Source organism: Talaromyces marneffei, chromosome 7 (genome assembly GCF_009556855.1).
Source record: "Talaromyces marneffei chromosome 7, complete sequence".
In the NCBI taxonomy this organism is placed as follows: domain Eukaryota; kingdom Fungi; phylum Ascomycota; class Eurotiomycetes; order Eurotiales; family Trichocomaceae; genus Talaromyces; species Talaromyces marneffei.
The window spans coordinates 443,328-470,036 of NC_072354.1; the positions used below are offsets into that span (position 1 = coordinate 443,328).

Consider the following 26,709-nt stretch of genomic DNA (forward strand, 5'->3'; position numbering starts at 1 on the left):
CCATATGTAAGATGGATAGTCACTGAGTGAGCCTTGAGTAATATATTTTCCAAATTTATCGACATGCTGCTATTAATTGCATAAAGGCATGTATATTGTGCTTCGTATGCCTCAGAACCAACAAGATTAGGGTTAATATCGACTGGCCCAATGCGGTTTAGCGGGAATGGGGATGGCCAGCTGATAGGGTCGACCTATCTTATCGCGCCACTCCTCGTCGCATCAACTCACGCAGCTTCAGGTCTTCCTTCTCATCATTTATACCTCGTATAATCCTAGTATTAATGTTTTTTCCTGTTTGAGTGTTGATACTACGACCGCAACGTCCAGGTTTCGCCGCCACTTATCGAATATGACGCCTCTGGCATCCGAATCCGATGTTCACTATACCGTCTTCGTGCGACTGCCGTTCCCTCGAGGTGACTTTATTGATCCTCCGCCTGTCAGTAATTATGGATGGATTTTACCAGGACTGTGCTGATTGATATAGGCAAACTGGAACCTCGTCAAAGATCGCGCGTTATGGGAAATCCTTTCACAGCCATCCAAGGGCAATGATATAGACTGTATGCTACATTCTTGCTTATCCGGAACTAGAAAGGACGACTCCGTACTAACAATGGTTTGATGCTTATAGGGAAAGCCATGTATGATACCTCCATGTCGTCCTACCCCATATCTCTCCGCTGATAACTCGACCAGCGCCGATGACTTCAACGTCACCCTTCCGTTCCTTCTCCAGCAAGCCGCATGGCTTTACGATCGTCAACTATCCCAAGTCCGAGCGCAAATGCTAAAAGTCGGCAATACACATTCACAATCAACGTCTATAGCACCAGGGCCAACTCCGGGATCAGTTTCTGGAAGTGGCGCATTAGGTGGACAACCCATGAGGAGAGTCGGCAGTGGTGGTGGGTTTTTGAAACGAGTGGTACTGCATGGATAAAGGAGGCTAAAGTTTGGCAGGTTCTCGTGTCCCGTCTAGGTTATCCGTTGTTCAGAAAGAGACCCAACCGTCGAGGGTGGAAAGTAGCGCCTCTACGACGAAAGCTAAGAGTACTATGCATTCCCGCCTTTGAGCATGACAAAGGGATACTAACAGTCCCAGCACCATCCATCCGAACAAATTCTGCAAACAACGTCACTCAAACACAAGTAGCGGCTGAAACGATAGAGAAACTGGCTCCAGAAAAACCATTCAGTGGCCGAGATTTACCCCGACGCGAGAGACCAGGTCTGGCTATTCTTCAGAAAACACCCCAAACAACTCAACCGGTCGACGATAGCCCGTCATTGTCGCCCGGGTCCGATACCGACTCCGAGTTAGGTGATGACGACGACGATAGCGATGAAAATGATATGCTGACGAGTCGGCGACTGCCTGGTGTTCGTCGATTCGGGAAGTATTCCATGCACAAACCTAGCTTAAGGGACAATCTGGATGATGACGATGATGACTCGCCTGCATTCCTACCTCTAGCACGTGAAAATGAAGTCAACGTTCAGCATATGAACTCGACACTTCGGCAACAAAACAATATACCCGAGACGTCGCGCCGACAAATGGCAGGCTATACTCCCTCACATCGTCGGGAGTTGGTAAGTCTCGATAGCTCAGCAAGTTCTGGTGTAGCAATAGGCAGTCCGCGGGCCGGACCCCAACGTTCAACAGAGCCACTAAGTCCGCGACGAGTTGCGAATTTGTCCCGGCAGAGTTCGAGACAGCAAGGTTCGGCGAATCAAAGTAGTGAAGAAACGCCCAGTATGGGTAGTAGTTTTAGTGACCTAGATGGTATTTCCCCCCAATTTCTCCGATCTTCGTAGCGGTCCTGCTAACTGCAACAGATGCGAGCGTCACACAATCGGCTCTCGAAGAAGCTCTTTTGAGCAATATGCAACATGGAGGGATGGCGAGTCGAATGAGCACGATTAGCCAAGCGCTTCGCAGTCGGTACTTGTGATTGTTTTACTCCTTTGGGACTCAATGGGATATTTACAGTATTCTTTTTCTACATCTATCTTGAAGTATTCCAAGGCGATTACACTCTGACCGGGTGTACTTATTCTAGTGCTAACAATACCCTAGCAAAAATGGTCCTTAAAATCATAGTAAAATGATGCTTTATCAAACGAATATGTGATGAATAACCCAGATCCATATAATATTAGCGACTTTAGTCATTTCTTTCCCAGGCTTCCCTGTGAACAGCTGATCAAAACGAAAATTTTTGCGGTTCTGGAATTTGTGGAAGAGGGAATATGGAACTGGCTTTCGAGCCTTCCAAAATGTCCGGCGGACGACTATATTGTGAGTTAGATAGGATGTTTCACTGAGGCGGATACCTTTGGGTGGTTCTAACTTACAAGGTGTATCTTTCATTGTTATACAATGCCTGGCAGATCTTCTGCTGTTCTTCTTTGTCACGCTCAGAACCAAAGCCGATGGCACTCAGAAGCACATCGCCAAAATGGTATTCTTGATAGAATAAACTTGCAAATTCCAGCTGTCTCGGATAAAACCCTGCTGATTCCCAATCCAATAAACAGATACGGCCACCATCCAACCAGATAAGATTTCTCGGGGTAATATCTAAATAGCAGAGTACCAATGAGCCAGGATCAAATGAACCTTACCATCTCTGGGGAAAAGCCGGCTGTTAAACCACTCCTCGACTTGCTCGACACTGCTAATTGTCAAATCATTTGTGTTCGGCCAGATCAAGCCAGTCGACGGGCCACCAGACAGGCTACCGGCTGTCTCAGAGGTAATAGAGCCAAAAAAAACTCAAGAACGCTGGAGAGTTTTTGGATGTGAGAGTGTGGAAGAGGATCAATGGTTTTGCCCGCAATAAAATCTGATACCATGTAGCCCCAACCCTCATCATCCACAAAGAAATTATGAACCCAAGGGACCGTGACAATTTTGGGATCAACGATATTATACTCTTTTTGCTGATTCTTGGCCTCGTAGGAGGAGACCTGCCGGCCGAACTTGACTACCAAGTCATAATTTGGTAGCTTAACAACTCGGTTGCCATACTTAGAGCCCCCAATAAGTTGATCGTCTGGGCAAGAGCGGCAATAGTCAATAATTGACTGCTGATTGTCTAATTGAACAGACATAGTGGTATCATAACCTAGAAGATGAGGCAGGCGGAGAAGGTTAGATAGAGAACTCTCCTCCTCCCAATAACCGAATTGTACGAGTACCAGTAATAGCGGAGGTTTATCTCTTTGTGAAGCGTTCGATTGATCGGGGGAGCATCCTTAGCGTTGACAAGGCTAAGGTCTGATAGCGAGACCGAAGTTGCCCAGCAGCTGCCGAAACGACAGTTCACCTGCTAGGTAGTATATCCTATTTTACGTCTCATTGGTCAATAGAAAGGGAAGCCCTACCTAACATTATGTTGCAGACCGGGTTTGACCAGCGCACATTTACTAGCCAATTAACTGATCTATCTAAAAGTCGATTTTTCATATCTATAATCCCACCCCTGGTCGGCGGCCGCTACCGGTATAATTTTGGTGCATTCGTTCTAGGTATGCATGCAACAAAGCAAGTCGGTCATTCAACCCCAAAGAGTTTCTTTCTCCTTCTTCCACGGTTTCGACTAAGCAAGCGGCAAATTGATGCAATACTCCCTTCCATCCCTGAAAATAGCTAGTGACTGGTATACCTTCAATCTTTCCGGCATTAGCGGTGTAGTTATGGCCAACAGCACTTTGTCCTGCTCAGCAGCCGATCTGAAATTTGGACCAAGTGTCGCGGTGAACTGTTCTTCATTTGATTTTACCTTGACCTTTGAAGACAGCATTCTTTCAATACTACCTTCTTTGCTGTTTGTTTCAACACTCTTACCGAGGATCTATTACCTCCGGCGATCAAGTCCCAGAGTACGAAATGGGACTTTCAAAGCGGCGTCATTCATAGCTGTCGAAGTGATTGAAAAGGGAGAAACTAAGCGCAAACTGTTCTCCACAAATCGTACGGTTTAAAGGAAACACTAGTCTAAATACGGACTAGCTTTCCAACATCTTCCAAATCTGGCGATTATAAGCATTGGCCAATCAGGGTCGTGTTGCGGTCTACGCCTTCTTTTGGAAAGTAAGTATCTTGAAAATGTACAAATGAGGTATTCGTAAGCGCGGTCAGTAATGAAGATAGGTAGAGACGCATGTGACATCTCATTCACCGGTGTGAAGGACTGTATAACAGTACCTGGTCACGGTCTAGAACGAGACCTTAGGTGGAAAGATTATATTAGAGATTGCGAGAATGGAAGCTAAAACACCCTATAAGATTACTTAAGACTGCTATGAATACTCTCTGTGACTTGACATGTTTATTGAGGCCTAGTATCGGAGGCATCAGCACATAAGAGCTTCTCTAAAGAGTGCATTCCTTGACTATGTCTGGCCAGAGAACTGGTACGTAACTCGAATATGTCTTGCAATCGCTAACTAGCTTTTTGACCATAGCCAAACATTTTATTAACGATGTCCGGAATCCCGTGCAAGCTTCACTCATCGCCGCTGCCCGTAGTGCAGAGGGATTGCGAGTACTACCTAAGGAACAAGGTGAGAGAAATTATAGATAACTCCATGCTTGTTGGGAAATTCATTCCGATTACATGAAGCACGACTGACGGGAGAATAGTACTTTACAGACAACTCCCGGAAGGGCATCGAAAAGTGATCCTCCTTTCAGGGGGCGGATCAGGCCATGAGCCAGCTCACACTGGCTATGTGGGCGACGGTATGCTTGATGTCGTCGTTGCGGGCAATATTTTTGCATCACCATCTGCTTCTCAGATTCTAGCGGGTGTCCAGTCAGTAGATGCGCCTCAAGGGTATAAACCACAATAACGAAATCTAAATGGGGGAAGGTATCTAATGAAGTGATCTGCAGAATTCTTATGATTGTCAAGAACTACACGGGCGACAAACTTAATTTTGGATTAGCGGCTATCAAGGCCAGAGCTTCAGGACTTAATGTGGAAGTTGTCGTGGTAGGAGATGATGTTTCGGTCGCTAATAACCCAACAGTGGGCAGACGGGGGCTTGCTGGTGTGGTCTTCGTACACAAAGTCGCCGGTGCCCTAGCTGCAAAGGGGTATGTTCTTCACGAGAACGGATGGAATATATTCCAATCACGACTTTACATACTGATTATCATTATAGAGCTGACCTGTCAATTGTTACAAACGTTGCGAACAAGACTGCAAATCAAATAGCAACCGCAGCCGTGAGTTTGGATAGATGTAGCGTACCGAAACGTGCGCCGATCGAGCCTTTACCGTTCGATGAAGTGGAATTTGGGATGGGTAAGCGTACCCTAAGTTTGATACGTACGCTCAGAAACTCTATGAAGCTAATCTGTCTACGAAAGGCATCCATAACGAACCCGGCGTAACTCGATCCAAGCTTCAATCCGTCGAAGTGACTGTCTCGACTTTGCTAGACATTCTACTCGCCTCAAAGCCAGATAGCTGGTACCCTTCTCAAGCGCAGCCTGTTGCAGTAATGGTGAATAATCTGGGTGGCCTCAGTCCTCTGGAAATTAGCGTGATTGCAGAAGAGGTACATCGTCAACTAGACCTGAGGTCTATTATAGTCAAACGGTTTATGTTTGGGACATTCGTCACTGCTCTAGATGGTCCTGGGTTTTCAATTACGCTTCTGGGACTGGACGATGAGATATTGTCCCTGCTGGATGCACCCACTACGGCGCCAGGTTGGCCTAAGTTAATATCAACGGGGTTCTATCCGGATGTTGTGATAGTAGATGAGGAGAAATTGGAGGATAATGTAGTGACGACTTCATCGCATGCAGGACCGAAAGGTAGGTAAACTTTCAATTCTCAGTCTCTTTTGATGCTAACATAGTCTATAGTTATTAAATCGACGATAATTAATATCATTACCAACGTTGCTAACACAACCAGAGAGGATGAGCCGCTCATAACTGAGTACGATACTTTGGCTGGAGATGGGGATTGTGGTGAGACACTGCTCAATGGTATAAACGGTAAGTTAATCCAATGATCCACACCAGTTCCTTTTATTTACATAACTTGCAGGTCTTATTGAGCTTTCAAAACGTCTTGACACCAACTCCATCTATCTAGCTCACATGTTCAGACAAATCGCTGTTGTCGCCGAAACTAAAATGGGCGGTACCTCAGGCGCTATCTACGCCATATTCATCAACGCAGTAGCGGAAGCACTCGAGAACATCCATATAGACGCAACCTCCAACAAGCAATCTATCAGTAAGATATTGTCCACAGCACTCCGTAAGGGATTAGAGGATCTCTTCAAGTTTACAACGGCGCGAGAAGGGCACAGGACATTGATGGATGTGCTCATTCCATTTGTGACGACTTTCAACCAGACGAATCAAGATTTTGAGGTTGCCTTCGAGGCAGCAAAACAAGGTTGTGAGAAGACTAAGGTGATGGAAGCGTTATTGGGAAGAGCAAGTTATGTTGGGAAGAGCCGTTTTGAGTATTCTCAGGGGTATTAAAATCGCTTTGGAGTGTTCTATCAAGAACTGAAAGTTGGCATACTACGTAGTATAGAAGAAGACTATGACGATCTTGAGATCCACTAAGGACTACCTAGGTACTTCATAACTCTAATTATTAAGATAACGATCGTATAGTTATGCTTCTGATTATCTCAGTTAGGATATTGCTTTTGCTGAGGTTGAGCCTTTCATTGACATCCATGAATGAATGCTCAGTAACAAGAAATTGAGGACACACCAGAATGGAATCCAGAGCTATGCAAACACCCATAGTTGGAGAAAAGAGAGTCTGCGTCGATTAATATGTGAGAACATAACACCAATATCACCCGGGCAGTGTATATTAGGCAGTAAAAATCATGCTAATCATTTCATTCTGAAAATTTCGGAAGCCGACGAAGCGTCCCAAGACGAATCTCGGAATCGGCGAACAATCTTGTCAACAATCTGGAATATGCACATTAATTCACAGGATTCGAGGGATCGATTGCCTTAAGAACTAAAATGGGTTTTCCAAGTGTTAAGAATTTCTGGAAGGAGAGCCGAGGGCCACATGACCCCTCACTGCTCCAGAAATCGCATGGGGGTGAAGTTCCGCAGGCTTCCCAATTAGGAAATCCGTAGCGCCGACTCCAACGACAGGAAATATCAAGAGATGAAAAAAAAAAAAAAAAAATAATTGGAAACAGTGCCATAGAGCTTTGAAACTCTGGAGCCACAGAATTCCTGATTGGGGTGGATGAAAGCTCATACATTAGATCTATAAAGCGCACCCCGGAAGGCCGCAGAATACCTACCGGCTTATAACTTTTGGTGCAATTTAAATTGCGAGGAGACGCGGTTGTGGTGAATAATCTACTTCGGTAAAGCATCTTTAATATTCACAATGGCACCAATTAGCACAGTTGTCGCAAACGGAACTGCGACAAATGGCAGCTCTCATTTCAAATCAACTCCCACTCAAGATCAGAAAAAGATTGACCAGGCCCTGAGAACTTTTCGATGCCTGATTGCGGATCTTTGCGAGCAATTCAAAGGTGGCCACCCAGGGTAAGATGTTCTCATACCCAATACGGAAGTAAATAGCAATGATAACTAACATTACACCTCCAGCGGCGCAATGGGCATGGCCGCGATTGGTACTGCCCTCTGGAAATACACAATGAAATACTCGCCCACAAACCCCAACTACTTCAACCGGGACCGCTTCGTGCTCTCCAACGGGCACACATGCTTATTCCAATATACTTTCCTTCATCTAGTCGGCTATCCCGCGATGACAATGGAACAACTAAAATCGTATCACTCAACCCGTACCGATTCGATATGTCCAGGTCACCCGGAAATTGAAAATGACGGAATCGAAGTCACTACTGGACCACTAGGGCAAGGAGTCGCAAACGCGGTTGGGTTGGCGATGGCAACGAAGCATCTTGGAGCTAGGTATAACAGGCCCGGATTCGAGGTTGTGAATAACATGACTTGGTGCATGATTGGGGATGCATGTCTCCAGGAAGGCGTGGCTATGGAAGCCATTCAGCTCGCTGGACATTGGAAGTTAAATAACTTGGTTGTTATTTACGACAATAATCAGGTTACATGCGATGGCAGTGTGGATCTGTGTAATACAGAAGATGTCAATGCGAAAATGAAAGCATGTGGCTGGGATGTCATTGACGTTGAGGATGGCTGTTACGATGTTCCTGCGCTTACTGCAGCTCTGGCACAGGCTCGTTTCAACACAAAACCAACATTTATTAATGTTCGAACGATCATCGGTATCGGTAGTAAGGTCGCTGGTGATGCTAAGGCGCACGGCGCGGCATATGGAGCGGAGGACGTTGCATCAATCAAGATGAAGTTCGGCATGGACCCGGAACAGCATTTCGTCGTTCAGGATGAAGTATACGATTTCTTTCGTGATGCGGTACACAGAGGCGAAGCCCATGAGAACGAATGGAAACAGTTATTAGAACGATACGCGCACGAATATCCTGAATTGCACCAAGAATTTATGCTGAGAGTTGAGGGACAGATGACCGGTGACTGGACTAAGATTCTACCAACAAAAGAGGAGTTTCCTACAACACCTACTGCATCGAGAAAATCCGCAGGACTGTGTTGTAATCCTCTGTCCTCAAAATTACAGAATATGATGGTTGGAACTGCTGACTTGACGCCTTCTGTCAATATGGCCTGGAAAGGCAAAGTTGACTTTCAGCATGTAAGCATGATCCATGGTCTTCTCTTGTTTCACATACTTCCGATCGCTGACTATTAAATTTCCGTAAAACAGCCAGATTTGAAAACAACTTGCGGTATCAATGGAGACTACAGTGGACGTTATATTCACTGGGGTATCCGGGAGCACGCGATGGCATCAATCTCCAATGGATTGGCAGCTTTCAACAAAGGAACGATCCTCCCGGTCACATCTTCATTCTTTATGTTCTATATTGTAAGAACACAATCAAACTCTCTATCCCCTAAGTCCAAGGCTAATTCCCACTAGTATGCTGCACCAGGTGTCCGAATGGGCGCCCTGCAAGGCCTCCAACAAATCCACATTGCCACCCACGACTCCATCGGCACAGGCGAAGACGGTCCTACACATCAACCCATTGCCTTGGCAGCATTATACAGGGCCATGCCCAATCTCCTCTATATCCGTCCATGTGACAGCGAAGAAACAGCAGGAGCCTTCATATCCGCTCTCAGAGCAACTTCCTCTCCTACCATCATTTCACTTTCTCGCCAGAACCTCGAGCAATATCCACAATACTCTTGCAGGGAAAAGGCACAAAAGGGTGCATACGTCTTTGTCGAAGAAGAAGACGCCGATGTTACGCTGATCGGCGTTGGTGCCGAGATGGTATTTGCCATGCGTACTCGACAGCTACTGCAAGACAAATTTCAGATCAAGGCTCGTGTCGTTAGTTTCCCATGCCAACGACTCTTTGAAAGCCAGAGCATTGATTATAAGAGATCGGTGTTAAAATACCGCTCAACTCCGCGTGTGGTTATTGAGGCGTATGCTGTGAACGGGTGGGAACGTTATGCCGATGCAGGATTCTCAATGTCATCCTTTGGCCATTCTTTACCTGGTCCGGCGGCATACAAATATTTTGGTTTCGATGAGCAAGTTATTGCTCCCAAAGTGGCTGAGTTTGTGGGTGATGTTAAGCGGGATGGTCTTGAAACATTGCGAGGAGAATTTAGGGATTTGAATACTGGCCACCACTAAATAATGATCGGATAGATTGGAGTTACGCCTAGGATAGACCGGGTTTGTTCATGATTTTTGTTACTTCAACTTCAATATGACGCTATTCTTTCGAATTTTTAGTTCGTTGCCATTCTTCTACTTCTAAGATATATAGAACCACCTGTCCTCCTTAATCGAAAGAGGACAACCAATATAATGCCATTTACTCACAATATCCATTGATCGGAAATATACATCTCGAGAAGAAACAGCTTATGACAAAGGTGAAAATACAGGACTGCTTGAGAATGTTTAATCTGGCCGGATTGCGTTTGAGTCATATCTTGGAATGTCATCAAATGAGCTACTGGTATAACTTAAATTAGCAGCTGGTTAGCCTGGTACCCTAGCATTTTCGAAATACAAGGTACAGCTCAGTTTGATGATTCAAATCATACTTAGGTATAGTAGAAGCCACCATTCGAGGTTTGAATTTCAACTCAAAAAGCTTCAAGGCGACATATGTTGTATATAATACGTGCGTTTCTCGATCACATAGTATTATAACAATGAAGACAAATTGGTCAGCCAGCAGCCTTCTGAAGTGCCACCCATTCAAGCCACCTTCCAATCACCTGTCTCGCAATTTGTGACTCGGATTACCGACTGTATATTCCATGTCAGATCGACATATTTCTCTTTTGAATCATCATGTCTTCAAGCACACTTCGATTTAACCACACGCTGCTTAAATGGATCATTTCCCTATAATTCATAATCCAATCTACCCTCCAATTAGGGTCCCTGTTCTCGGATCCCGTAACAAGCGGTATGTATACGACCACAAAGGCTTCTATGGATATCCAGAGCGAGCTGGATTTGATCTATCCGTGCTTAAAACGAGGGAAATTCCCGAGGGCAAATATTCTGATGACGTTGCCTCCTTTCTCCAGGCTTGGTTGTTTTTCGGGTTGTTTGAAGAGTTCGTTCTTTCATTTTTCTTGGGTCGTAGAACCTGATACTTCGACAACGACGCTTCAGAATATCCTTACCAGAACCGATGAGAAGGGGCATGATGTGATTTGCACGAATATCTTAACTCAAATTCTTCCAATGTGGGTTGATTATTAACTAAAACTAGAAAGTGATCTTCTTGGTCGTTATGATGACTTGACCATTACTTCCCAACGAACTGAATTCGCTTCAAGGATCCTTAGGGAACTTTAAAGGTCGACAGATTGCTTTCGTCAGCCAGTGAATTTGTGAGAGAGGTCCTCTTTGAGAAAGGACAGTTTGGCAAGCTCACGCCTCCTGACGTTACACTCTCTATCGCCATTCTTGGGGAGACCTTGAGCCATGCCCGTAACCTGGTATATTACATTGCTCCGGGGTCCAAACAGGAAGGTATCTGGACCCCAGTAGCTTTGGCTTTAGGATTGCAACCCCCCCTGGGAAAGTGAACAATTGATCCAGAGTCTGAAGCTCCTGGACCACCTAGGAAGGGCATTTTTAATGCCATGGGGGAGCGTATACTCTCTCACGCAACGACTTGAGGAAAGAGGATTCTGCAGGAGTGAGATCAAATTTCTTGGAGGCTATACGATTTCGTCAGCTTACTTCGCGAGTTGCATCTCGCGTTACAAGAAAGGCAACCATGTAAATTGTACGGAAACAAAGTGCATTACGTACCAGGTCACAAGTGAGTATCGGTCGATGCAGGTTAATGATAAGGATTGCATTGATTCGCATTGCGGTCTCGAAGTTGACACTGACAAGCTATCGTCTCTCCTGCGCAAAGGGGCAACTCCCGTCTCGGTGCGCTCGATAGAAGGAGATTCAGAGAAAGTAAAAATAGAAATCAAAGATTCGGCCCTCGTCGATCAGTACGTGGCAATTTCCCATGTTTGGTCTGACCGGCTAGGAAATCCTGAGGCCAATGCACTGTACTGCTGTCAACTTCAACGCACACAAGAAATGGTGGATGGACTTGGTCACATAACCGAATCTTCGGACCCAGTTCGCTTTTGGATAGACACACTGTGTATTCCAGTACAAAATGAACAGGACAGGCGGCTGGCTATTAGCGATATGGCTAAATACTATTCAGAAGCCAGTTGTGTCCTGGTCCTGGATGCTGATCTAATGGCCTGCAGTACTATGGTTTCTCCAAACGAACTACTCTTGAGAATTTCTCTTTCCACGTGGATGCGTCGTCTCTGGACCCTTCAGGAAGGGGCCTTGACCAAGAGGCTCTACTTTCAATTCAAAGACGGCACTGCAAGTTTAAACGATCTCGTAAAGGAAGTGAACAGCCAACAATCCGTTGCAAATATCCACGCCTATGATCCTTGCTTCATCTTTTGACTTATCTCGGGAACAATGGACGAAACCGAGCTGCTACGAAATATCTCAACACTTGCGCATAGGCGATCCACTTCGAAGGCTGATGACAAGTCGATCTGCTTAGCACACCTTCTAGGCGTCGATGTTGGAGCAATAGTTCACCTACCGCACCTAAAGAGAATGGAGAAGATATGGGCTTCGTTTCGGACAGTTCCGTTGTCAATATTACGACTCAAATGCCCTCGCCTGACTACACCAGGGCTACGCTGGGCTCCAGAAACATTAATTAACGCTCCCAGGATGATTGACAGCAGACACCCTGTCGCTAGGCGTGTCGAATCTGGGCTCATGTTCAGGGGTCCTGGATACCAGCTTCCTGGGTTTGTGCTTGACCTTAACGAAGACAACATATGCATCGAATTAGATTTTCCTCCAAGCGTCTACCTCCTGGACCACAAACCTGGGCCCACGAAAATCGAGAATCCCATACTGCTTATTCCTGACTCAAGCTATGTCGAGCATCACGAGTTCTTGAATGCCTATCTTCCCCATTGTAAGAGGCACCATTGCATTATTGCATCCGTGGTTAAGCACATGCAAAATCCTGATCACATCGAGGTTCGTCACGAACTGGATATGCATCTGGTGTCTCTAGCGGAATTGCAAGCCATGAACATGACTATCGTAATTCCCCCGCCACTCAAGTTTACGGTGCTTACAACTCAAGATGATGGTTCCGAAAGTGATCCTATGTGGCTCCTAATATGATGTCAACACCAACTTTATTCACAAGTGGCGAATGATGAATCGTAAAGCTCTACGCTAGTCTTGCTTCGTATATAGTAGGAGATTAGCTCTATAAATTTGCATGATGGAACTGGGAATGAAAGCACATATATGCTTTGCACATCATGTAAATCTCTGGTTTTGAAATCCCCCATCAAATGTTCTCACCACGATCGAGGATTTTTTAGTCCTCGATATCCTCTCATCTTAACTTATCATGTTATGCAAGGACTGTATAAAATCATTATTCATGACACCAGATATCTTATGCCAGAACCTGTTACACAAGGTCTGATGCAGGGGCTTCGGAAGCGGCTTGTTGTCTAACCGAAAACATCTGATAATTGACAAGGGTATGCCTGCATTTAGGTGACATTCCCGGAGAAAAAACGAACGACAAATCAGCCGAAGCTCAGACATAGGCGTAGTAGATATTCAGTAGTTCTTCTACCTGTAACAGGTGTCACACAATGAATGTCCGGATATCTCTCTGGTCAATCAAGAATCGACAAGAATCGCAGTAAAGAAGCAATCATGCGCTGGTTGAATAATTGGACCCCTCCAGATCGGTGTTCCTGCTAAATGGGATTAGTTTAGATCAACGGGACGGAGAATATCTGACTACTATTGCCTGGTGTTGGTGCCATGGCATGACTCGGCCGTATTCTTGTCAGTTACTTGGCATACGTATATATTGAGAAATATATTGATATGCAGTAATTTGTCGCCTCAAAAGCGACAAGCAAAAGCTTTCCTTAAGCTTAACCCTGGATCTGGTAAGCGGATCGGGCCGCCACGTGGTAGTTACCACTCTCCGATCCAGATCGGGATGATGGATGATCTGATGGTAAATATCACATTGCGGCACATTTCTGACTTACATTGCTACCGTTTCAACTTGAGGAATAAGTGAAAGCAATAATATCGACACCGCCAATCCATCGATTCATTGTGCTTTGTCTGTTCTTTGAGCAATGGAAAATACCGGGTGATGGGTCACATGGCAGATCGAAATTTAAGTGGGCAGAGCGTTTTAGGTAGGTGGGCGGTGATAGTTAGTAGCGGGACTCGGTGCCGACGTACTTTGTAGTAGATCCAGAGGGCCTTGCGCTATGTGTAGTATACAAGAAAGATCCAAGTTCAACACCCCATCCTCTGCTATTGACTGTATAGATTAGTTTCAAGTTAATAGTCCGCATGCTGACCGTATGGCGTTCGGTTCCTGGCAACCACACCCAAAGAGGTTTAATTAACAGTGGGTTCGTTGGCTAATTTGCCAGCTTAGCTTCAGCCTCGATACTCTTATGCCACCGACTCATCAGTGGGGTTCGTCTTCCTTGCATTTTGTGAACTAACTGACGCGCAAAAACCCCGATTGGGGCAGTCCTCCTCAGTCAGGGGAGGAGGGGCCCACCGTTGAATTTCAGTTGTATAGATTCTGTCTCGCTTCTACCTTTTCCTTCTTCTATCTTATATTGCTTGCTGTTTTCCGATCGGACGCAAAAGGAGGAGACCGGAAAGTCTGGCAGGTTCATCCAGAGATGGCGACAAGAGGGGCGCCGTTAACGTCCTTGTCATCGACGGATGAATCTCGCTATCGGAAGGAGGTCCTCCGACTCGAAGATGCCGAAACAGAAGACATTATAGAAGAACAACTCGTCGCCGAAGCCTCCGAGCTCGGGTTGAAGATACCCGATATTCAAATTGCAGCTTCGCTAGCAGCGACCATCAACGCCGGCATTTTGGATTTTACGATACCTGCATCATCATCATCGTCATCATCCACTGCTGGATTGACGCCGCCTAACCGTCCGTCGTTTACTCATCCCCGGTCATTTGCTGATCTTGTTAGATCGAGTGTTGCATCGGTTGATCAGTTTGCTAGTTCGTTATCGGAACCGACTGTATCCGACCGCGATCAATCTGGTAGTATACCGTCTATCGACTCATTTTCGACTCGGCCGACGTCAATAAGTTCTTGCGATGTCAGAATCATTCAGCCCCAAGCCACGCCCCATGAACGCCCTTTATGGACACAGTCACCGCAACAAATCTATTCGCCGGGTTCTTCTGCTTCCACAAGCACAAGCGCCAGTGCACTAAGATTGTCGGAGCGGAAACGGTTGAGTTTTATTAATGCAATTGGTCGGCCGTTTCGGAAACGGCGTACCCCGTCCGCCGTCAATCTGCCGCCAAACGCGCATATAAGCTTGAAGAGAAATGAGGGTGGGGGAGCAAATACAGTTATCGTGGAGACAAAGCCTGTAAGAACGGTCGAAACTGAGCACTCCGAAGATGCGCAAGCCCAGGGGGCTTTACAAGTCGAAGTGCCGGTGTTTGACGAAGCTGCTATAAACCGGACTATGGAAGATGCAAAATTGAGGGAGCTACTTGAGCGACATAAAGCCCAGAGGTCACGATTTGTGCAACTGCAGAATGAGTTGTTGGACTCGTTGAAAGCAGCGCATTTGGCTGCCGTTGCAGAGAGAAGGTTGAGTAATAGTACGGCCAAAAAGGTGAAGAAGGAATGGGTGAGCAGGCCAAACGTAGTACAAAACCATAGTCGATTCACTTCAGCTAACCATTCTGGTAGAACACCGATTTCCTTGCACGAATGGAAGAACGCCAACTCTCGGTAGAAATTGATCAAATCAAAGAATTCGAAAAATCGAAACGAAATTCACAAACCCGAATCAAGTACATGGAAGGATACGTCAGCACCTCCAGTCCTCCACCGTCGCCTGAACTTTCTGGTTCTGAATGTGAACCTAAGTCCCCCCAACAACTACAGCAGCAACTTAGAACGGTGACTCAGCGCCAGCAAGAACAACTAGCTCAAGAATACCTAGATTGGAATTCCATGGACCGATTGCACGAAGCGCGCATCAAAGTCCTCCGGGAGCTGCAAGAGCAACAACTACAAGAAACAACAGCTCGACTCGAGAAAGAACTGGATACCCTAATTGGCAAAAATGCAGAAGCCATCATCGAGCTTGAGCGTGATCATCAACGCGCCGAGCAAGAACTGTTGCAAGTTTTCGACGCCAAGAAGAATCGACTCAGACGACGATGGAACATCGAAGAGGCGATACTGCGTAAGAGGCTTGAGAATCAGAGCGGACTACCGTATGGACCATTACCGATTGTTTCTTTCAGTGTTCCTGATGATGATGATGGCGATGGTCAATATCATAATAGTAATGACCGCGAATTTTGGAGTATGAGATACCCATTTTGAAAAATCCGTTTGCATCTACCACGAAATGATATAGAGTCCCCAAGACGTCTGAATACACACATGCTTGTTGCTAGCTACTTCCTTTCCATCACAATATACCCGTCTTTTCTTGTTGTTGCCTCCGCCATATTATCGGATACATTTTGATACCCATTTACAATCCAACCTTACCATGACCCACCTCACTGCATACACTGCATGCATAACGGCTGCACGATTTGTATGAATAGAAATTTGGCTTCAAATGTCATATACTTTCTTTGCACGACGAACGTTAATCTCATTGGGCACTCGATAATCGATCAACCAGCGACTCAACTCCTCTATCACCTCCCATTAAAATCAATTCTGTTCGTTTATCTCGACCTTTTTCTCCGATGACGACAGCACGCTCCACAAGCCCTGAATTGGAGATTTTGAATCGGCCAACTCTGCCATCCGACCACTCTATCCTCACATATCGAGATTCGAGAGATGTAGCAGCAAGTGACACAAGTTGCGCCGGGTTTGTCTTCTGTCCCCTTGTTCCGTGCTCATCAGTCACATCCGTAAGGTCCAATTGTTCCTCAAGCCACGAAATGGAATCGCGTCGCGCATACCACGCAGCTAACTCTTTCCGCAAATGTCGCACAAACGCATTTAGATCTTGTTTCCTCGTCTTCGTCTTGGTCTTCAATGCCTCTATTTCATCTTCGGCCGCGCCTTGCCTCCTAGAGGGTCTGAACTGTGGGAGATATCGATGCGCTAATTTCTCCATTGGGATGCATGGCGGAATAGTATGTCGGTATATCGAAAATGACAATGCTGACTGTTTCCTCAGTGGTAGTGTTGGCGATTCGTTCTCCCTCTGTAAGAGTACATAATATGGTTTCGCGAATGTGCCATTGCGCTCGCATACGTCAATCCTCAAACCCAAAAGATTCGGCGATTCATTGTACGGATTCGGGTCTTTCCATGGGAATAGCGTCGTCGAAAATGCTAGACGATAGTAATTCGTATCGCGGTGTTTGCGGGCATCTCTCAGCAAGGTTGTAACTTCCATTCGCGCGACTTTTCTTGCCCCGCCGCTTCCGGATCTGTTGTTGGTTTCTTCGATTTCTCGACGAACGTAATCTGATGAGAGCAAGCTAGCGGATAGTAGGCGTCGTTTGTTTTGGAAGTTTTTGACTGTGAAATCGACAATTGATTAGTTGACCACTCTCATCTGGGAGGTTCGCGATGACATACTCGTTTCGCGGATCTTGGCAATCTCAGAATCCATTGCCTCCAGAGTGTTGTCGATATTGGTGATTGTCTCGGTATCCATTGTGATGTATGTCGTCGTTGATTTTGTCGTTTAGTTGTATTGGTTGCTTGTTTGTTTACTCTTTATGTTTGGACGCGGAGCATTTCCGATCTATGTTGTTCCGCAATCACGTGATGAAACTGCCCCTGACATGACTGCGGTGGTTCCTCCCTCCCTTTAACTACATATCTAAGCCTCCTGGACGTTCAAACTGGATAGTTAAATTCGAGTTCATCTCGTTCTACGATGCCTGCTTGTGATCTATCTGTCTTTGCGCTTCTCTTTCCCCCATTTATTGATCCTTGCCCGCCCCAATCGCGCCAAACTACAGGCTGGGAGCTGCGGCATCGTTAGTCAGGGGCTAGAGGCTTGGAATGATAACCTGACATGCATGGCTGACGACCAACAAACAACCCGACTTCAGTCTTATCAAATTGACAGTCTAAGGATCGCCCTCAATCTTGCTGAAGATAGAGCATCTCCGCCGGTTCATGTGTAATCTTTTGAGAGTTCATCGATCGAGGTGCAATGGCCAGCTGGCAACACTACTAAAATACCAGCGATGTGTATCGCCATTTCTAGCACAGCAGTCACTGTGTCACAGGTTATATTCACGATGGCGATACAAGCGACTGCGCTGGGGCTCAATGTCATAGCTCCGCGAGTCCGTGTACTGCATGTTATGCGATGTCCTGAGTCCTGAGCTGAGGAATGTACGGAGTACAATAGTTTAATAAGCGGAGCTTCTATCAGGCCCAACGCCTAACCACAGCGGGAAAGGAGTACGTACATACATGGGTGTTCGTGTTGGTCTGGTCAGCCTTGACCAACCCCTTCCAGCCAATCTCGATGAGCTCTCATGCACTTAATTTGCACCAATATAACCCCGCTCAGCCGCACGCTGATTTGGGGACAGGGCTTAAGCTCTCGGCATTTCATAACTAACAGGTGTGATTACATTTAATAACATAACTAAAGCCTCCCGGCGTTCTACGGAAGATCAGGTCTGCTACTCGCTCTCTTGCTTCTGACCTATGCGTCCTAATTCAAGATTTCGGAAGCCCTAAAAACTATATCTGGAAGACTACTTGCAATTTCGGAAACATGAGCGACAAACGAAATGTCGCAAAACAGACACCACCAATTCCAATCCAAAACTCTGAGACCTCTCCAGATCAGAAAGACGCTAAAAGTCTTGACGATTTATGGAAAGAAGCTGTGACGAGAATACAGAAAGAAAATGGTGTCAGCCTCCCAGCCATTTCAGAAAGCGACTCTGATGCGCTCCAACAACCGGACCAGCGTCTCCAGAAGGCGTCTGAATTATTCGAAAAGTCACGGCATCCCGATGAACGTAAAACCAAGGTGATTAAGGCTGTATCTGGATGTTTGGACTGGACTTATTCAGGTGTAACGTTCTTCAAAGATCATGTATCTGGAACTGTAAGGCGATTATTGCTACTTCTTGTTACCACCTTATCCTCACTAATTGGTCATTTCTTCGTAGTATGCAGCGCCCGCCCAAATTGTAGCGGGTTCGGTCTTGTATATGATCCAGGTAAGTCTTCCCCCGTGCTGGATGAGCAAACTCCTGCTGATACACCTCATAGGCCGCGAAAAACGTGACTGAAGACTTTGACCTGATTGAATCAACGTTCGTCGAGCTTCACGATGCGCTCCTTGATATTGGGGATCTCAAAAAGCGAGAGTTTCGTGAATCAAATTTCCTCAACAAACTGATGGATATATTCATTTCTATGCTTGACTTCTGTCTATTCAGTGGGAAGATGTTCGTTGAGTATCGGAGAAAACGTATGTGTTCGATACCCCCCAATTTACTTAGCATCTAAAGATCGAACAGGGCTTTATCTTAATGCTCTTTTACATGGTAGAAACAAGAAAATCATGGCTCGCTGCGAAAAGGTAAAAATGACGATAATGGTGTTTCGCGCTACCATACCATTCCAAATCCTTGACGTTGTGAAAGCTATGGATAGCAAAATTGAGGATCTTCCAGCCAACTTGCTCGACTTATTACAGCATGAAAGGATCAAGCCATCTGATTTGCAAGCCCTTTGGGGCAGGACTACTTCCCTGGAGAAGATTACGAAGACGCTGAAGGATAACAAGGATCTGGATCCTGATGTCATAGTTGCAATTCAGATCCATATGGAATTCTTGAAAGCGCACCTTGTCACTGGCACATTTTCTTGGATTGAAAATGAGCCGGTGTACAAATCTTGGGTGAGCGGACACAAGACCCCGGTTATCTATGTTTCCGGTGCCACCGGGACTGGAAAGACGTTCTTTTCCTATCGCTGTTTTATGTCGATTCAAGAACAAGCCAAGAAGAATCGATTGGAGGGAGGCAAGAATAATCCCCGACAAACGACACTAGTTACATACTTTCCTTTTGAGCCTGGAAGGCGCGACTCACAATCATTCCGAAATGTGTTGGCCTATATTTTGGTGCAAATCGCGGATAACGATGGCAAGCTAGGCGACTCAATTGCAAAAGACCTTGCCGCATCCAAGATTGCAAAGGAGGAAGACAGCAAAAAGAAGCTTGACTTCATGTGGGAAAAGCTTTTGGTCAAGAAGTTCGAGAAGACTCCAGATACATCCCGTATTCTCTACATTATTCTTGATGGTGTGGAATTGATGGATGGACCTGATCGTCAAGCAATGTTGAGCCTTTTCCAGACATTAAATTCAGACAAAGATGGTATCCGCATTCTTATGACAGGACCTCCAGATGAAGATATCTATGGCCCAATCGCCCAGTATACGGATTGTCCGAAGATCGATTTGTTCGAGAAAACGCGGTCAAGCAGTGATTTTGCAAAGCTCATTGACTCGCATTTTAACCAGTCGGAGATGTTGAAAAGCTTCAAAGATTCTACAAAGGAGATCATAAAAAGCAAGCTTCTAGACAGCCCCGAAAGTAAGTTAAAAGCTATGATCAATTTCCATCCTTCTCTTTTGGCTCCTCACCCGCAAACTGACACCGTATTAGGAGTTATGTCGTCAGTAGATCTTACACTGACAATGCTCGAACAATGCGACGGAGATGCATCAGCATTGATAAAAATTGATCATGTGAAAGGTCAACACGGTCTGTATACTGCAATGATTGATACAGTTTGCTCAAAAAGAAGCCCACGAGACCGCGAGATTGTCGAGAAGATATTTGCTCTATGCACATTTGCTAAGGAGCCCTTCAAAGTGTTCGAGCTTGAGCAACTTCTTGAACAAGAAACAACTATCAGTAGTTTCGATGTTGCTGCCGAGATTGAGGGGAGACTATCAAGGTATGGTGAAGCGCTAGAGGTGTTTAACTCGATATTATTGATAGTGCCGCTGACAATGCATGGGACAGTCTGCTTTATACGGACAACTATCGCACGACAAGTTCACCAGAGATAGACACTTCACCTAAACCCGAGACAGAGAATGATGCAATTGAAGCTCAAAAAAGGCGCGACAAGAACAAACAGAAGCAAGTCAGGTTCCGCCAACCGGCTTTCAGGGATTATTTGGAGCAATCAAGCAACAACATGATTCGAGATCCAGTCAAGGCAAAGGTCGACATCTTTTTGAAACTTGTAGGAATCCTTTGCGATCAGTTACCGCAAGGGGCACCGAATCGCGATAGTCTTCAAGAGTACGCAGCGGACTGGCTACTGGATCACCTCGAGGACATTCATGTTAAAAATACTACCCCCCAACAAGGAGCTCAGGTTGTTGAGGCCTTAATGCGGATATTATATAACGACAACGACGTGTCTCGCGTTTTTGAAGAGATTCAAAGTCGGAGAAGTGATTTGCACGACGTTGACTTTGGCATCTATGCCATATCTAATTTACCTTACGAAGAACGAGGTTTCCGCCACCTGAATTTACTATTGGCGTGGGCTAGGAAGATGAGCTTCCATAACGAAGAGAAGATGTCGACTAGAGCACAAGAAGGAATTGAGAAATTGCTCAAAGATACGCGATCTGTGCTAGAACACCTGGCTCGTGGTCATCTTGTCAGGTGGACGGAAAGAATGACATACGGAGAGGCCAAGATTTCCTACAACTTTATCTGCCGGGCTTTGTGGTTGGTATGTGAAAGCCTCCTGGGATGCATCTACGTTAGGTACTGACTTCAAGGAGACTGGAAAATTAGATCCCGACTACCCCGATCCGCGCGCTTATTTCCCTGCGGTGACTGCCACCAGAGCTAAAGCACTTATTGAGTATGGGAAGAATGAAGTCTATAAAAATCCAGTGGAGATCGCTCGATGTCGAATTGCGACAGCTTTAGTTCTTCAAACTGAACTCACTGACGAAATTAGAGAACTCTATGTCGAATTGTATCAAACTAATTTGACGGAAAGAACAACTCTAGGTCCTGAGAAATTCTATTCTTACTTGGGAATGGCAGAGTACCACCGAGCATCATTTCTAACTTCAACCACAGACGAAGGCGAAGAAGAACTGAACGCAAAATGGAGGAATGTTGTGAGCTTTGCCGACAAGGCCCTTATTGAACGGAACGAAGAGAAGGGAGCTCTTGGATCAGAGCTTCGGAATGAACGATGTATCAAGGCCTTCCTTCTCAAATCCGAAGCGTTGACGGAGCTGGGTTCAGATGCTGAGGCTATCGCAACCTGCGAAGAGGCCTTGAGCGAGGAGTTAGAGTATACTGATGAAATATTGGAATTCTTGAAAACCATTGTCAACATTCATACCAAGAAAGAGGAGTGGACAAAAGTGATTCAAGCAGTGCGTCGCCAACGGCCCAGAATCAGATCCGAATGGCTCTGGCATCGATCGGCTAATTTCACGGATAAGAAAGACTCTTTGAGAAGAGCGGCAGTCGAAACTCGACGAGTTGATTTTGCAATTCAGATTTTTGAAGAGGCCGTTGAATACTGGCAAGCGCGGGACATTGGTCACTCAGTAGCAACGCAGGCTGAATTGGCAGTGGTTTACAGACGCGACGCACGTGCGACAAAAATGGCCGAGAATGAGATTGAGAAGTTAATTACACGCCTTGTGGAAAATCGCATGAGCTTGTGGCTTGTCGATCGTATCTTTCCTGAAATGATTGACATTCACTACGAAAATTTCATAGTGACTGAATCCAAGGATGTCAAGCAGCAGATCATTACACAGGTTGAAAAGACCATCGACCGATATGAAAACATGCAAATAGTCGAACCTCTCACTATAGCAAAGGCCCTTCTCGTACTAGCAGAAATGTGGACCAATTTTGATGGCAAGTTGAAAGCCAGGCAATACGCCGAGCGCGCTTTCACCCTCTGCATTGCGGACTTGGAGGACTCCATTGGCGCCAATGACTCGGCAGCCTTTCGACTTTTGGCCAAAATACTCATGTTTGCGAATCTCGAGATTGACGCAGGGATTGCGTTGTCTCTACAGTTTTCTTATGTGAATATGGGTTACGACGATTCCTATAGTATGAGACTAGATCCTATTGTTACAGAGCAGACTTTAGAATCGACCAACGAGGTACAACCTACCCAGAGTTTGCAGCAACAGGATGTGCAACAATCACCAACACCTCAAAGTCCGATCGGGTTGGGGGAGTCAGAGATAGAGTCTAAAGCATTGGAAGAAACTGTCAACGGATCTATGGAACCAGTTCCTTCACTACCTCCTGGGAAGTCGGACGACAAAGACAACGCCACTTCAACTCAGATAGTCGAAGTTGCTGATATATCGACCTCCACCAGCGAACAAACAACGAATAGCAACGCGAGTGAGGTATTGCAGACAAAAGAAGCATCCGATGAACCGGCGGCAGAAACTCTACCGTCACCTGTTCCTAGTGAAGATGGCCATGCTGTGCCAGGAACTGCAACGGTCGAGTCCGCCCAAATAGATGCATCGACCTATACAGATGTGAATGGTGAAGACCAGGTAACGGTTACCGCAGAACCACTGCCGGAACCTGCAGACGCTCCTGTAGACGTATCCGTGTATCAAGACATCATGGATACCGAGTATGCAGTTGGCTGTGTAGGACAATGCATGAATCCTCCAATAGAAGTCAAAAGCTTCGGCCCGAAGAGCGACAAGATGTACTATTGCCTCGACTGCGACGATGTGCAATACTGTGAGCCCTGCTACCAGATACAAATCAAGTTTTACGACAACTTCGAGGAAGGGTTTTGGTACAAATCCTGCTGGGCTCGACATAGGTTCATCCCTATGCCTATTGATCAATGGATGGGAGTGAAAGATGGTGTTATTAGGATAGGAAAGAAAGAAAAGCTTTGGAAGGACTGGCTATTGTCTGTGAAATCTCGATGGAAGAGGAGGATGAATGAGGAGGAGGTTCCTAATCACTCTGGTGCTGCGCTTATGTAATTAAAGCTATACCCTTGTAACTAACTAACTAACTAGTTAACTATATATCGTTTTGTCAGCTCAAATTGAGACCCCTTTGCGACTATCTAGAAGTCCCGGTACGCTTTTGATATCACTGATTCCGTAGATTGAAGTACTTCGTATGGTCTGGTTTCCATGTATGACCTGGTGCTCTGTAGACATATTTCCTATTCGGGAAAGGTGTCCAATAATTCCTCTCGACGAGCAGGTGTAGAGGCAGCCAGTTGCAAGGGGATCATATACCTGGTTTCCATTAAATCAGATCCCTCAACAATAGACATAATAGATATCGCCACAATATACCAAATTCTCGGACTAATAAGTAAAATGTCCATCTTTAAGGGCTACTTTCAGGGCTACCATTTGCGCGCACGTGACTGTACAGGGGTCGATCTTGGCGAGCGGTTGGGCTGGGGAGAGTAAACAGACAAGGGGCGGACTTGGTTGCGTGATTGTCCCGCGATTCTCGATTGTGGCACCTTCTCTCTCAAACACCAACTTGAGTTCTAATATACAGACTCTTGTTTGGACCATTGTTCATGCCATCTCTCAGTTATTCATAGGGGGAGATAGCTGTCTGGTTGTGCACAGTTCAGATAAAGCGGGCGCCGCGGAAGCTCTAGCAGTGTGGCCCAATCATAGTCAAAGGAATAACCTTAGGTAGGCACCACTGTGATATCCTTCTTCGTGCTTCCCTTCTTTCCTGGAGAGGCCAGCTTGCCTCACAGGACCTCTCCTCGCCACATGGATGCATTCCACAACTTCTCCTCCCGACCCTACCACACTCGCTGAAAATAATCAACATTCTTCATCATCAAACGAAGACGTAGTATCGCACTCTTTCAATAACACTGCAGAATCTTCGTCATACCCCCACAACAAAAGGCATTCGACCGAATACGAACTACAAGACCTACCTACCAGACACACTGTACTCGACATACGCGACGAAGACTCCAATCTCTCCGATCTCTCCACAAGCGACGCTGACGAACGCGAAAACGCCGGACTGCTGGAAGGAAGCTCTGAATTGTCACGCCGAAAACAGATGAAGCGCAGGACTGTTGAGAAATCATCTAAACGGGGGCCAGCTTCGAGCCTGACAATAGAAACGGGCCAGAACGGCCACGCGGACGGCGATATGAATTCCCGTCTAGAAATGCGGAGGAAAGATCCCTCCGTTGATTCTCCTTCCTCTGCGCAACACGCCAGCAGGGTCATGGCTCGGGAGGGCTTCACGTTAGATGACACACCGCCGGCAATGCCTGGTACTCCGAGACTGCAGAATACGAGTTTCTTTGCGCTACCGGAACAGGACCGGAGGAATTTCTTGCTGCTGGTGCTATTATACTTCTTGCAGGGCATTCCCATGGGCTTAGCGATGGGATCGGTTCCATTCCTTCTCAAACCACATATCTCCTACGGCCAAATCGGTGTCTTCTCTCTGGCGTCGTACCCGTATTCCCTGAAATTGTTCTGGAGTCCCATTGTGGATGCAGTCTGGAGCAGACGGCTCGGTCGACGCAAGAGCTGGATCACTCCTGTTCAACTACTTTCCGGTCTCGCGATGCTTTATCTAGCTGGCCGCGTCGAGGCGATGTTGAACTCGGCCGGTGAGAGCGACTCCAATGTGTGGACTTTTACTAAATGGTGGTTTTTTCTTGTTTTCTTATGCGCAACACAAGATATCGCGGTTGACGGCTGGGCACTTACACTCATTTCTCCCCAAAACATTTCATACGCCTCTACGGCTCAGACCGTGGGTCTTACTGCTGGTCATTTCCTTTCTTATACTGTATTTCTTGCTCTCAACTCTCCCGACTTCGCCAACCGATGGTTCCGATCCGCAGCCAACGCCGATCCAAAGAATGGTCTCCTATCACTTAGTGGATATATGGCATTTGCCGGATGGTCATACATTGTTGTAACCTTCTTACTGTTCTTCTTGAAAAAGGAAGAACGTACCAAGGACAAAGACGGCATCATGGATGTGTATCGCAGCATGTGGAGTGTACTGAAACTCAAAAACATCCAAATGATCATCGTTCTCCATTTAATTGCCAAGATTGGCTTTCAAGCAAACGAGGCTGTTACCAGTCTCAAGCTCATCGACAAGGGCTTTGGACAAGATAACATGGCCCTTGTCGTGCTAATTGACTTCCCATTCGAGATTGCTCTGGGTTACTATGCGGGTCAATGGTCAACCGAATACACACCAATGCGATTATGGTGCTGGGCTTTTGTTGGCCGCCTCGCTGCCGCGATATTCGCTCAGCTTACCGTCATGATATATCCCGCTGCATCAGCTGTGCCGTTCTGGTATATACTAGTTGTCATAGCTGAACACATCCTGTCGACGTTTATGAATACCGTCATGTTTGTCGCGGTATCCGCGTTCCATGCACGTATATCCGATCCGGCCATTGGTGGGACTTATATGACCTTGCTAGCAACGTACGTCTCCTCCCCTAATCAAGTCCTTCTCAGAAATCCTTACTCACTGTTTCAATAGTGTCTCCAACCTCGGAGGAACATTCCCCAAATTCTTCATTCTCAAAATGGTCGACATGTTCACCTCAGCCACCTGCGTACCACCAACCACAACCCCCGACCCATCAACCTTGAAAGGCGACCTCATCACCTCAGCATTCTCCTGCGCCCTCGAAGCAGACAAGAGCCGGTGTCAAGCCGGCGGTGGGCAATGCGTAGTCGAGCAGGACGGGTATTACATCACGAACTTGCTCTGTGTGATTATCGGCGCTGTCACGTTTTACATCTATATACGACCGACGGCACTTAAATTGCAGGCTTTGCCATTACGTGCTTGGAGGGTTGTGAATGGTTCCGGGAATGATAGGTAATTTATCTTAGGACCGGAATTGGGATATGTTGTTTATCCAGATATTCGTGCGGGTATACGC

The 26,709-nt window shown here is 46.2% G+C and overlaps 9 protein-coding genes across 9 annotated transcripts; 7 read left to right on the forward strand and 2 right to left on the reverse strand.

Moving 5' to 3' along the window:
- Positions 1–352: 352 nt before the first annotated feature.
- On the forward strand, positions 353–1,961 carry EYB26_008811 (uncharacterized protein; the record flags this gene model as incomplete). Its single annotated transcript, XM_054268062.1, has 7 exons — positions 353–442; positions 491–566; positions 638–647; positions 703–911; positions 967–1,056; positions 1,109–1,792; positions 1,846–1,961. 7 exons carry the CDS (start codon positions 353–355, stop codon positions 1,959–1,961), a joined length of 1,275 nt encoding a protein of 424 aa, XP_054124037.1.
- A 252-nt stretch (positions 1,962–2,213) lies between these two features.
- On the reverse strand, positions 2,214–3,123 carry EYB26_008812 (uncharacterized protein; the record flags this gene model as incomplete). Its single annotated transcript, XM_054268063.1, has 3 exons — positions 2,214–2,301; positions 2,365–2,504; positions 2,752–3,123. 3 exons carry the CDS (start codon positions 3,121–3,123, stop codon positions 2,214–2,216), a joined length of 600 nt encoding a protein of 199 aa, XP_054124038.1.
- Positions 3,124–4,409: 1,286 nt separating this feature from the next.
- On the forward strand, positions 4,410–6,526 carry EYB26_008813 (uncharacterized protein; the record flags this gene model as incomplete). Its single annotated transcript, XM_054268064.1, has 8 exons — positions 4,410–4,428; positions 4,480–4,578; positions 4,658–4,850; positions 4,910–5,113; positions 5,182–5,324; positions 5,390–5,842; positions 5,894–6,028; positions 6,081–6,526. 8 exons carry the CDS (start codon positions 4,410–4,412, stop codon positions 6,524–6,526), a joined length of 1,692 nt encoding a protein of 563 aa, XP_054124039.1.
- An 889-nt stretch (positions 6,527–7,415) lies between these two features.
- Positions 7,416–9,773, forward strand: EYB26_008814 (uncharacterized protein; the record flags this gene model as incomplete). The annotated part of the gene is made up of 4 exons (XM_054268065.1): positions 7,416–7,579; positions 7,643–8,753; positions 8,826–8,987; positions 9,042–9,773. The coding sequence occupies 4 exons, from the start codon at positions 7,416–7,418 to the stop codon at positions 9,771–9,773; spliced, it is 2,169 nt and encodes a 722-aa protein (XP_054124040.1).
- A 2,340-nt stretch (positions 9,774–12,113) lies between these two features.
- On the forward strand, positions 12,114–12,845 carry EYB26_008815 (uncharacterized protein; the record flags this gene model as incomplete). Its single annotated transcript, XM_054268066.1, has 1 exon — positions 12,114–12,845. The coding sequence occupies one exon, from the start codon at positions 12,114–12,116 to the stop codon at positions 12,843–12,845; it is 732 nt and encodes a 243-aa protein (XP_054124041.1).
- Positions 12,846–14,404: 1,559 nt separating this feature from the next.
- On the forward strand, positions 14,405–16,101 carry EYB26_008816 (uncharacterized protein; the record flags this gene model as incomplete). The annotated part of the gene is made up of 2 exons (XM_054268067.1): positions 14,405–15,394; positions 15,457–16,101. 2 exons carry the CDS (start codon positions 14,405–14,407, stop codon positions 16,099–16,101), a joined length of 1,635 nt encoding a protein of 544 aa, XP_054124042.1.
- A 280-nt stretch (positions 16,102–16,381) lies between these two features.
- EYB26_008817 (uncharacterized protein) lies at positions 16,382–17,407 on the reverse strand (the record flags this gene model as incomplete). Its single annotated transcript, XM_054268068.1, has 2 exons — positions 16,382–17,268; positions 17,329–17,407. The coding sequence occupies 2 exons, from the start codon at positions 17,405–17,407 to the stop codon at positions 16,382–16,384; spliced, it is 966 nt and encodes a 321-aa protein (XP_054124043.1).
- Positions 17,408–18,490: 1,083 nt separating this feature from the next.
- On the forward strand, positions 18,491–23,767 carry EYB26_008818 (uncharacterized protein; the record flags this gene model as incomplete). The annotated part of the gene is made up of 7 exons (XM_054268069.1): positions 18,491–18,829; positions 18,894–18,944; positions 18,997–19,198; positions 19,248–20,330; positions 20,403–20,697; positions 20,766–21,492; positions 21,545–23,767. 7 exons carry the CDS (start codon positions 18,491–18,493, stop codon positions 23,765–23,767), a joined length of 4,920 nt encoding a protein of 1,639 aa, XP_054124044.1.
- A 769-nt stretch (positions 23,768–24,536) lies between these two features.
- EYB26_008819 (uncharacterized protein) lies at positions 24,537–26,649 on the forward strand (the record flags this gene model as incomplete). The annotated part of the gene is made up of 2 exons (XM_054268070.1): positions 24,537–26,242; positions 26,301–26,649. 2 exons carry the CDS (start codon positions 24,537–24,539, stop codon positions 26,647–26,649), a joined length of 2,055 nt encoding a protein of 684 aa, XP_054124045.1.
- Positions 26,650–26,709: the final 60 nt, after the last annotated feature.